The sequence below is a fragment of the Tigriopus californicus genome, chromosome 10 (genome assembly GCF_007210705.1).
Source record: "Tigriopus californicus strain San Diego chromosome 10, Tcal_SD_v2.1, whole genome shotgun sequence".
In the NCBI taxonomy this organism is placed as follows: domain Eukaryota; kingdom Metazoa; phylum Arthropoda; class Copepoda; order Harpacticoida; family Harpacticidae; genus Tigriopus; species Tigriopus californicus.
In genome coordinates, this window is record NC_081449.1 from 9,718,284 (window position 1) to 9,730,284 (window position 12,001).

Genomic DNA, 12,001 nt, shown 5'->3' on the forward strand with positions numbered 1-12,001 from the left:
CCACTTGTCAAGTGGTAACATTATTTGGCTTTTCTATCTGGTAGGGTACTTGAGCTATGAATATTTGATGTGGCTCTGTGTGCAAATCATAACTCATTACAGGGGTAGTGTAAAAGTACAGCATTAAAAGCTAGATACGGTTCGAATGTGAACAAACTTCAAGATTTTTTCCAATAATTACTTGTGTTCCATTGTCTGGAAAATACATAGTGCATGCTCTAAAAGATAAGTCATTTGCAAAATTGTCAGAAAAACACAATGCCAAAGCCTACTTACCCACTTTTATTTAAGTAATGCAAGTGAGGAAAGTCATCGTGAAGTAGGTCCATCATAGGTGTGGTCTATTATTAGGGTTCAATCGAAGCGCCAGGGCTCAAGACCAAATCCCTCGGATTCCATCACTTGTTAGCAAAACAAATTTTGTTTGATATTCAAAGACACTAGCTTCAATATGAGCTAAACAAAACTCACTACTGAGAAGGTAGCGTGAAATATAACCGTCAAGAATTATCTTCAATGGTCCATTTGAGTTATCTTGATTGCCGAAGGTTCCAAATACATACATTTGCATGGCTTCACCCGACAGACAACGTCTTTCCCTCCTCAGTCAAATGTGAAGGTGAGCCGAGCGAATCCTGTGACCGAGCTCTGGTTCATGACAAGATCAATTCCCCAGTCAAGAGCTACTTGGCCTAATGAAGAAAAGGACACCCGACTTGAACTAACGTGGTCCTTGGGATCACAGGTCTTAGTTGGGGAATGTCCAGAGAGCTGCAGCATGCCACGAGCACCCCTCCTGATTCAAGTCGTACTCTTCACATTTTTTTGCTCTTATGCTCAATGTCTACGATGTTGGGTGTGCGGCCAAGACGCATCACCCCATGATAGCAATCCGTATCCGAAGGCTCAGACCGCGAAAAGAGGCAAATCCTCGAATCCTGCCGGGAACGAATTGCGCAGCTCGTGGTGTTCAACCAGTATCTCCAACGCAAGCTGCACCCCTGATTTCTACGCTCAAGAGGTGCAATGTTACAAAGAACTCTGGACCGTGGACGGCAAAGAAAGTAAGTAGCCGCGCCGGAAGTAAGTTTGCTCGCTTTTCATGCCAAATCCCGAAAGCTCCGAGAGTTGACTTGTTCCTTGTGCTTTTTTTGTAGTGATCAAACGCGGATGCGCCCAAAAAGACGCCCGTTATACGAGAACAGGATGCGAGGAACAAATCACAGGGGCCGGTAATTTTAAGGTTGTTCTCTGCCTGTGCAACGACCACCTTTGTAATTCGGCCGCCGGTCTGAGCTTTGGTGAAAATAACCTGATCCTCATCGGACAGCTCTGGACAGCGCTCACCTTCATATTCGGCAACAAGACAATCTTTGGTGGTGCGATTCCTTGGCTCGTTTGATTACATTGTTCCTTTTTCTTTGTTTGAATCAGAGCTTCGAGTCCGGATACAAAATGGTAACTGATCAGTTTCCTGTGGCCATTAAGAGGTCACACAATTCCACTAGTTCCTTTTTTTACTTTACAATTGACTTGTTCAAAGAAAATTTCCAGAGCGGTACAATTTGATACCATTTCTTGGGGCACAAAAGTCGCACTTAGTGGTACTGCAGTAGGGGCACATTGGACATATACATTGCACATCAGCCCGGCCACAAGCATTGAAGTACTATATCAAAGATGACCAAGGTGACCTTGTGATCAAAAACCATTCCTCTCTTTGGTTGGAGAGTGAGATGTCTTCCGATAGGTCAAGAAGTGAAAGTTGGGCGGGCGGGTGCGAACTTCCATCTTGATCCTGTACTTTGGCTGTTTTTTCTTGCCTTGACTCCACTTCGTGTGTTCGACTCTGGTCGTCCGATTTGTCACCGCAATTTCAGTTTGCAGAGGACATTCGTTCTTAGCTGACGAGAAGACGGACGTCGTCTCTGCATTTCTCGATTTCTCATATTCTACATACATCATGGTGGCGACCTTACGGTGGAAATTGAGTTGGCTGACAACTTGTGGGTTCATCTTGGCTTGGATACCCAGTGCTCTTGGAAACTCTTTTTCTCCATTCGTCCCGATTATCACGGACGCCCAATGCTTTGGCCGGACCGTGTTCACCGTTACCTCTGAGACAACCGAGTCAGAATTTGACATTTGCATCGGGGCCCTTGTGGCCGGGGTGATCATCTTCATATCGGTTTATCCCTTCATTGGATTGCTCGGTGAGTTGGCACGTACACATAGCTCATTTGATTTCAATCCAACCACAACCATGATGGGTCGTTTTCAGAACAAGATCGGCGGCGAAAACGATCCGTTGATTTCTCGAGGAAGCATCCCTCGGTTCCATTTCCGTTCGGGGAAATTGAATTGCCCAACGACTTGTCTGTTGGAAAACAATTCTTGTCCGATTCAGTGCATTCCAACCTACAAGGAAGTCAGTTCCAAAAGAAAGCTTCCATAGACGAAAGATTTCATTAATGGCATTGTAATGGGTGTCAGCACTCAAAAGAGCTTTATTGTCAGTCAGTTTCTTTTCTAATACAATAATCATCGCAAATAATGATCCTATAAATAAATATGCTTGTATTGAAAAAAAAACGATCGAGAGTTTTTTTGTCGTTTAGGTAATTGATTTCCCACACTTTCGACATTCAAGAGCCACATTACACAATGACGGAAGGCAACTGACAATCCTGGCCAAGAATTTCAGAGCTTTACCATCTACTGAAGAATTGAATGACTGTTTCAGCACTTTGTACTCATTGTGCCTTACATTCCTAGTTTCTCGTCGAAAATGGAATAGCCTTGCTCATGGTTTCGGTTTAGCTATTTGGAAAAAAATGGGATTGGTAAGAAATAAAGATCAGCAACAACAAATCAAATCAACTAATACATTTCGTTTATATTAAAAATACTTCTAAAAAACTAGTTTGGGTCTCCTCTGTCCAAAATTATAAGATAGTGAAAATGACTACAAAATTTGCATCATTATTAATGATTAACTGAAAATGAACCATTTTCTTAACTCGGCTGGAACGCCATTAATGAATTGTAAAGTAAAAAGGTAAAAAGTAAATTATATTTCAAGCTCTTGGCCACTTGATCGGTGGTGGGAATGATCTGACGTTTCTTCTCCACCCGTCGCCTTAGTATCTACAAACCACTGTTCACTACGTATGTTCGACCTATTCTTGAATATGCCTTCTCCGCATGGTCTCCGTCTTGTTCTTGGTCTCCTGGAATCCGTCTAGTGCAAAAAAAATCAATGAGGCAAGGATCCTCGCAATAAAGATTTAGATTATTAATTCATATTCCGAAAAAAGCGGATCACTGCAAAGCTGTTAATTTCCAATTTCCTTACTACTGTGCAACCAAAATGAAAGTGAATCAATCAATCAATCAATCAAGGAGAAGCATATTGATCCAGATTAACTAAGAACGTTTGTAACTTCTACCTCCTACACAAGACTCTGAAGTTCTTTAACGGCAGTATCCTGGAGGCTTGGCAACTTTGAGACCCATCTAAAACTTTCCAATTTTTGATACCTTTCTCAGGATCTAAACTATTTTTACTTGTAATAATGAACAGAATTGTTGCATTTTGTAAGATACATTGTTGAGTGAAGATATTCTAAATAGCTTCCATTAACACTATGGTACCCACAACACTTAATGGACCCTTTGATGGACATGGTGATTATCCTTAGTTATGTTATCAATGGAAAGGAGTGCCTAAGGTAGTCAGATCATTACCCTGAAGAGAGCCTGTCAGGGTTGAAGACCTTTCAATGAAATAATTTAACTTCATAAGTGGTAGCTTTAGCCTTCAAAGTTAGATAACATTGCTAAATATGCCATTTTGCTTCAAAAATATATTATTAGATTTACTTTGATGGTCTTTATTGGTACTTTAGTTAACATGTTTAGGCATGAAATCAAGCTTTGCAGGACACGTAGCCACCAAGATCAGTGCTGCCAGATGTTTGACGGGAAATAGCGGCAAAAATATGAGAGAACGCGAACGATATGGAAGCACTGACTTAGGTACGACATGGAAGATAAACGTTATTCTCCACCGATTAGTTGGCGGTGCTCATTTTTAAATTTGTGACAAACTGTTAGAAAGGTTTAGATAGAGGCTTTAAGGGCTATTAATGTCGTGTTAGGTTAGGTTGGGTTAGGTTAGGTTAGGTTAGGTTAGGTTTGATTTGGTTAGGTTAAGTTAAGTTTAAAAAAAATAGCACCGCGAACTAATCGGTGGAGAATATCGTTTACCCGACATGGAAATTCGTCAAGGTTCAACCATAGGAAATGTGAAACAAAGGATATTCAAGAAAAATGTAGGGCGGCGTCACTGATTTTCATTATTTTGGGTGTTACCCTGCATTAAAAGAGTACGACAGTGAAGTCAGCGCACCATTGGGGTGGAATTTTGAACCTTCAATTCCGTTCCAAAACAAAGGGTTTGCTTGGGTCCCAGATCCAAACCAAACAATTTTTTCTAAATGTTTGTGCCTTGAGGGTTAGTTCTAAGACTTAAGTTACTCTTCAGGCATCATTATTTGAAATCACAGCAACATCAAATTCAAAATATGTATTTTTCAACAGAAAATGAAGAAAGTGACTCAAAAAGTGATGTTTAAAGCGTTCAAAGTACGTTTAAGGGTGCCTGAATGGTAACTAAAGCCATAAATAGTTCGTAGAACCACAGTTTTTTATGTAAATGTGTTTGCTTTGGATCTGGGACCCATGTTTTTGTACTCTTCTAAAAACAGGGCACTAATTTTGAGGAGGGAGAAATAAGGCAAACATTATAGCCAGCCTGCACTTGCCCTCACTCTTGAATCCAATTGATTTTTTAATGATCAAGTGAGATGTGTTACAAAACTCAAAAATATGCCATTTTTGTACAGTTGTCACTGTCCTAATATTTTGGCTCAATTAGTGTCTTCAAGGTGAAAAGAAATCACAATCATCTGCCCTGTGCTTTCCTGATGGTGCTGTTGTCTCGCCATTTAACAGTGAAGCTCTGGAAGCCAAAAAAATCAGGAAGTTTGTTCTCCCTTTTTTCTCCAGGCTAACCCTCCCTGAGGACCCTTATATCTGAACCAGTACATAAATCGAAAAGGAAATGCATCAATATGTCAAATGCATCAATGGTAAAGGTCTAATGCATAAACAAGTGAAAGCATACCCATTCCTTGATCTGAACGGAATTAAATACCAATATCGTTCGAAAAGATGCCTAATTTGTAATCTTAAACAAGCCACTTTTCAAGAAACCGGCCCTTTGAACGGTAGATGGCGATATCTTTGGAAATTGATGACACCAACTTGAAAGCCCTCTTTTCTCTAGCCAACCGGGAAACTGAATTAAATATTAAATCCTGCCTGTGCCTGGTACAGGTTGGTTTCAATGTTTGTCTGCCTCAAAATGCTCAATATCAGGGTTGCTGCACTACATTTTTTTATGAATTTCCTTCACTAAACATACCCTATTGAGTGGTAAGGCTAAACATGAAACTAAATCTGGGTAATTCTTGGCATCATTTTCAGGCCATTTGAAATTATTCTCATTTCAAACAGGATCCATATGAAATCTTGGCTGGTTTGTTGTGTGTCAAAGATTCAACAGATTTGATATTCGATGTAACACTCAGCCCTTCCTTCTCCGTGGTGCCCCTTACGGAGAATGTGGACCCTATTTGAAGCACTTCAATTCATTGAAATTTCATGAAAAAACCATTGAGTAGTTGATGAGATCCTTCAAATGTTGTATTTTGCATCAAATTTGACCACAAACTACTATGGTCATACATAAAAGCCTTATAGCAGATTCGTGTCAACATTCACTATTCCTCAGTTTCAAACAAATATTTACGAAAATGATAGTATGTCATTTATTTTATACCATTGAAGAAGTGCATCATTTGTCATGGCAATAACTTGAAGTATAGTTAGGTCATTTTTTGATCAATATTACTGGAAAACGCAACTTCCAAGGTGTAATAACTAGGCATCTGCAAAATAGGTATTGATAAAGAATTATGCCAGTGCATAGCTAAGAGTACAAATGATATCGTTTGGCTAGATTTTGGCCAGGGATACTTTATAATATATTTTAAGTGATCTAATATGAGCTACTTTCAAAGATGCTAATTTAAAAAACAAAAAATCTTACACCAAAAACTCTCCCCAGCACTAGTCCTACTTCAATCCTCAAACCAGATTCAATCTCGGTTTACCATCCTAGTGTAAAGCAGCCCGTAATTAAAAACTGTAACAATCGTGTTCAGCATTTAAAGGCAAGGATGTGTTCACGCAAGATTTTACAAAAACTCTGAACCTCGACACTAAGCTTTCTATGCACACTCCAGCAGATCCTTTTACTAGCACGCTCGTTGAACTCAATTTTGAACGGCGATTCGTGCCCCCAATGACCGTTCGACTTGAGAAGCGGAACGTTTACGAGAGAGGGAGTTGTACGCCGGTAAAGAAATAGTTTCCTCCACACTGAACTTCAGTTGAATTTTCGAGAGTGAACGAGAGAGACCACGGCCATTCTGCTATCAATCTTGTTGTCTATGTGTCTTCCGATTCATGAAACAGCTCGTCGTGATGTTTGGTGTTCCTATTTCGGCCCGGAATAATAATTGCGGTGCTTCCTTGTGACCTCGTGAGACCATTTCCAGTAGAAGAGCTAGATATATGATCTGGATGATTGACTCAGAATGAGTCGCATCCTTTGGTTTTGGAACCAGCTGTCCCTGTGCTCGTTGCAAGTGTCACTCGCCATTTTCTCTTGTTCCGTCTTAGTGCTTCAAATTAGCGATTATCAAAATCTGTTGTCCCAAAAGCGATCCCTCCACAAGTGCTTAAGATTACTTCATGTGTGGAATACCTCCTCCGATATTGAACACCATTTCAATGAGTGGATAGAATCGTAATGCAGAAATCGACCAATTTCGCTTCTTCTACCCATCGTTGAGAACGACTGGGGCCTAGCTTACAGTGAAGGTAAGGCAGATGTCTTTTTGATTTTGAAGTAGTGTACTGGCCTATTTTTGGGAGGAAAAAAACAATTATGACTTCCACCACAACAACTGGAGCAATATCATCAAATCATCATTAGGTTCGATGATTGATGGAGTGTTCGCTTGATTTGTCATTTCACGACAAACTGATGCCAGTTGCAACATCCCATTAAGGGATTTCAATCTACGCATGAATACTGTTTTTTTGGATGATGCGATGACATGCCACACAAATGTAGCATTTGATTTTGTGCTTCTCCATCCATAATATCCAAACTATTGGCTAAGATCCAATAGCTATAACAATAGGCAGTTCTTGTGGTTCTCAAGCACTGCGCTGTAGTCGTAGACATCGCCCCGAGAGAGACTGGATAGGACCAAGTCTTTGGCTCATCATTAATAATCAACCAATCTCGTAGGCAAAAGCAAAAGCGGAAACCATTCTCCTAATTGTGGAGGGCCACTTAAGTTAAACCATCATCACCAATGTCATTGCCCTGGTTACCCATTTCGTCTGACTTGAACCAGGGTGGGCAAGAATTTCGCACCCGATGGATTGTTCAATAGTTGCTAATTGATGGCTTTATTGTTGTACTACGTAGTAGCTTCTATCATCACATGTTCCACAAACCATTCTCAAGATGACCGAAAGTCGAAACAAGAACTCCAAACGAAGGCATCAATCAGTAAGTAAAGCTGGTTCGAAGGTCGAATGCGGTTCTCTCTTGGAACTTTTGTTTTATCAGGCACTCTACAGTACTCGACCGTTGCAATTGCTTCAAGACATCGTATATATCGGTTTTGACCAACATTGTACACTCATCTAATTCGATTCGATGAGCTCAGTGACGACATATCATACAAAGCTCCCCTGCCTTCTTTGTCTCATTTTCCCTCTCGTTCTCGAGCATTCTGAGGAATCGGTGGCATCAATCTTGACGTGGGCTCTAACCTACACTGGTACATTACTGCTACAGGATGTAATGCGTTGAGCCGGGCTCCGCCAAGATTACAGGGGATTTAGCATCAAATATCAAAGGCATGGTCGGACACAAAAATTGGCTGAAATCTTTCAGTGAGATGTGCTTGTGCTCAGTGCTGGCTCAAAATACTGTTCAGGTGTTCACAGAAGCGTTGCTACCAATTCCAATTAAATTCTGGGCTTTTTATTAATCTTGAGACGAAAACTCGGATGGATTTTGTGGTGTGTGTGTGTGTGTGTGTGTGTAGAGCACCAAAAATGGTTTGAAACAAAATGATGTAGCAATAAACCACGAATGGTCGTGGTTAGCAGACCATAAGTCCCTCTATCCGCTGAGCCAATTCTTTCTTAGGATGGCAGTTTTCCGCCTCAATGGTTCGGAGTGGAAATCCTCAGATTTGAAATGGAACGAACTCTTGCGTATCGCACATCATCGGGTTTGTCAAAGATCAATGTTTCATCTGGCTTCTATTATCAACTTGGAGCTGTGTGTATGCAGACCTGCCTCGCAATTGAGGCGTCATCTCATAATAATTGGTTTTATTCGAATTTGATACTCAGTCTACTGTTGATTGATATTATTTCAAATGCATGGCTAAAATTGGATGGACCATTCATCCTTGCTTGGTGACTTAAACATTCTGGCTATGATCAATATATTTGACGAGCCATGTTTGACAATGAAGACAGTTGTATTTTAATATTGAGGGACTTAATCTACCTGAATGAATGGCATATCATTCGGTGATATGGGTTTGTAGGTGTTAACAGGTGTGCGCTGATTCAACCATAAAATCGGACATGATCTAATAACATTTTTTCTAGCCTGCTTTCACATCTATGCCCATTGGGCGTTGTTGTCCATAAAAGATCAGGGGACAAGTTTGAGTTGGACAATGGCCGGTCGACTCCTCGTCGAAAAATGCCCCCATGAACTAAGGAAGCAGATAAAAGCTCAAAAGTTGAGTCTCTATGGCAGATCGTTCGTTACTGAATCGTACGCACATACAATGGGCTGAGCTTGTCCTACAATAGGCACCGTACAACGTTATTCGACATGGTCCAGTTTTAGGTATTGTGTGGAGCCATTGAGAAAACGAGGAATTGCCTCAAATCGAGCAGCGATGAATGGTCCAGCACCTAAACGACGAGAATTGGGATGGTATGGGGGATCCCAAAATATACTATGTCACCTTCACCACTTGGCGAGCAAGCCATTTTCAAACGTCGACTTTGGACAAGGCTTTTGTACGCTTGTTTTGTGCGGATGTTGTGCATAAAGAAAGAATAGTAGTAGAAGTAGTAGTAGTAGTAATAGTAGTAGTAAAAGTGCCCAAAGAGAACAACATTGGGGCTGGGAGGGATCGGATTTTTCGGGAAACATTAGGATTTCCTGCTCAATATTGCCCATTGCTCCAATTGGAAGTCGCAATGCCAGTTACAAACTCAAAAAGGACGTCAAACAAAACATTCAAGATAGAACGTTGACTCTCAGAATTGCTTGTACTCGTACGAAGTACTATGCCCATCACCCGATGACATAAATCAATCCCAATTTTGCTACGGGAGTAATTTTTCATGGTTAAACTGACAGTCATGCGACCTCACCATGACCAGGTGTGTGTGAGCGAGTTTACGATCAATTCAGGGAAGCGAGTCGACCCGCCGGTATAGAATGTGTACTAAGTTCATGCTTTATGTACGTGGAATGTGGAACATGCCAAGTTGTAAATGAGACAGTTGTGTTGGTCGACCCAGTCCCAGCGGTACAACCCTCTACTAGGTAGGTAGTAGTTAAACCCGGTGGCTCGCTTTTCCACAAGTCTTTCTTTCTCCCTCGACCTATCCAAATATCTATCCATCTATGTATCTCCGTAGCATCTACTGTAGACACAGTAGTAAGCGAGGCGAATTGATGAGTCAGCAATTTTGGTTCCAGAAAATGAATTCGCGCCTTTGTTGGCAATTTATGGATGATCCTGCGTGTCGTTGGTCGCCCCAGGCTTTTATTTGAACAGTTGTTTTTAGAACAACCAACCCTACGTCGTGTAAAATGCAGTTTGATATGTCGTCTGAATCCGATTGATTGTGAATGCTTGCCCGTCCACGAGACCATCAGCAGAGAGCGAGAAGGCAATGAAACAAAAAACGAGGAGTTCATGTATCCGATATACATATGGGGAGTTCTCTTTCATTAGGTGCGGGTCTAGGCAGCCTTTTCATTTGTTCGTACTTCAATTTTGTTGCGACTCTGTCAAATATCTTGAAGATGAACTATAACAACTGAGTACCTTCAAGTAAATGGAGATTAAGTTTGATGAGAATTCAACTTGTTGAGCATGGACCAAAGTCGAACCAAGGTCGACTAATATGTACAGCAACAATGCCAATTGAAGAGGCTCAATAAGTAGCCGCGGCCAATGGAGCCATGAAGATCTTACCGAGATGTTGGCATCAGATTGTGCTGATCGTAGAATCCCAGGATGAATCCTACACATCCGACCGAACCGCGTCCAACCAGGGTGTTTCGTGGGTGTGAAGAGAAATAAAACTTCCTTAAACGTATAATCTTAAGATGATCTAAATTGACCCAAGTGTAAGCGGCGAATCTCTCTCTCCCTCTCCCTCTGTCTCCTCACACAAAGAAACATCACAATCCAACCAAAAAGTGTAACAGACTTCTCCTCTTGAGCACTGTCTCACGAACTAAATGGTCGCCAAAAGGTCGAAGGCGTTGGATGTTGCCCCCACTTTGGTGAACCGACAATTAAACCTGGTTCAATTTGGGACTCAATTCAAACGTTCTCAAAAGCGACCCCGCCACTCATTTCATTGTGCTCGTTCATCAGGACAAAACTTTATTTGACAGTTTCAACCAGGATAACTCGTTCACTTAAGAAACTTGGAAGACATCAAAGAACGAAGAAGTCTTCAATACCCGAATCGGCAGTGGTATTCATTTTTTGCTCCAAGAAACCAACAACTTTAGGGTCGATGGCCTGTTTTGGGTTTATTTTACGCCTTATCGGCGAGTAATTGACTTGGCTCGGCCGGGCAAAAAAAATCCCACTCAACGCTTGAGTTCGAGTACGGAGATAGTGTCATGGTCTCATGGACAGAATTGGATGCCGACTCTTTTTTTTGTTTAACCACGTCGGTGTATATTATGGGGGGACCCGAAAGTACCCGATAATTAGATACAATGGAGCAAGTGATACGACTTGTTTTATGCGATTCAAGTCAAGCCCAAAAGCCTTTCTCTCATGTCACTCATGAATTGAGTCTGTGAACTGAGGTTGTTTAAACAGACAAGTTAATTCCACGACAAAGATATGACTTTATCATGGAGCCGTTCCCGCGGATTAGTGAATGGCTACATATGTGGCTGGGTGTGAGAGAGCAAGAGAGCAAGAGAGCCAATTTGTCAATTTGTCCGTTTGTTCGTTCTTGATTCCTCGACATTTTCCGAAAATGCGAATACTGTACATTGCTGGCCCTTGATGTACGTACTGGACATGACGGCCAAAATCTCGATCTGATGGAAGCTTTTTATGTGGATTGGGGCGAAAATGAGATCTGATGAGGGGGCTGAAATCGCTGATTCAGCTCTTCCATGATGTCTTTGATGACGAATGCGGCCATCCGTGGACATTATACAGCGGACAGAGAGCGAGCCAACGAATGAGGGGAAAAGGGAGCGAGCATTGGTTGTCCAGTGGCCGTACGTACGTACATAGTCGGGCAGTTTTTATCTAGGATGAACTCGATTCATTAATAGGATCGAGAAGGTGTGTTCTTTCCCCACGAGTCTCCAAAGTCCATCCACGATGTCTCCTCATCCTCATCGTGATTAGGATCGTTGTTGGCAATGGCTATTCAGATCAGCGACTAGCCCATCCTCATAAATTCAGACTTACGTACGCACAGCTGGTAGTCGCTTTAGACCATGGGGGACACCTTACTGTACAGAAGAGCCAGGGAGCAATCACAG

General features: G+C 41.6%; 1 protein-coding gene and 1 long non-coding RNA gene across 2 annotated transcripts; both read left to right on the top strand.

Annotated features, from left to right (window-relative positions):
- Positions 1-397: 397 nt before the first annotated feature.
- Positions 398-2,211, top strand: LOC131888406 (uncharacterized). Its single transcript, XM_059237253.1, has 2 exons — positions 398-1,064; positions 1,158-2,211. The coding sequence occupies exons 1-2, from the start codon at positions 656-658 to the stop codon at positions 1,400-1,402; spliced, it is 654 nt and encodes a 217-aa protein (XP_059093236.1). The 5' UTR covers positions 398-655; the 3' UTR covers positions 1,403-2,211.
- A 4,197-nt stretch (positions 2,212-6,408) lies between these two features.
- On the top strand, positions 6,409-7,903 carry LOC131888360 (uncharacterized). The gene is made up of 3 exons (XR_009374096.1): positions 6,409-7,011; positions 7,448-7,714; positions 7,775-7,903. It is a non-coding gene; the product is annotated as an uncharacterized LOC131888360 (long non-coding RNA).
- The last annotated feature ends 4,098 nt before the right edge of the window (positions 7,904-12,001 follow it).

What these genes read in the sequence shown, in the direction of transcription:
- LOC131888406 (XM_059237253.1), top strand. Translation starts at nt 656, where the DNA reads ATGACAAGATCAATTCCCCAGTCAAGAGCTACTTGGCCTAATGAAGAA. An exon ending in GACCGTGGACGGCAAAGAAA is followed by an intron (nt 1,065 to 1,157) that starts GTAAGTAGCCGC and finishes CTTTTTTTGTAG; the next exon opens with TGATCAAACGCGGATGCGCC.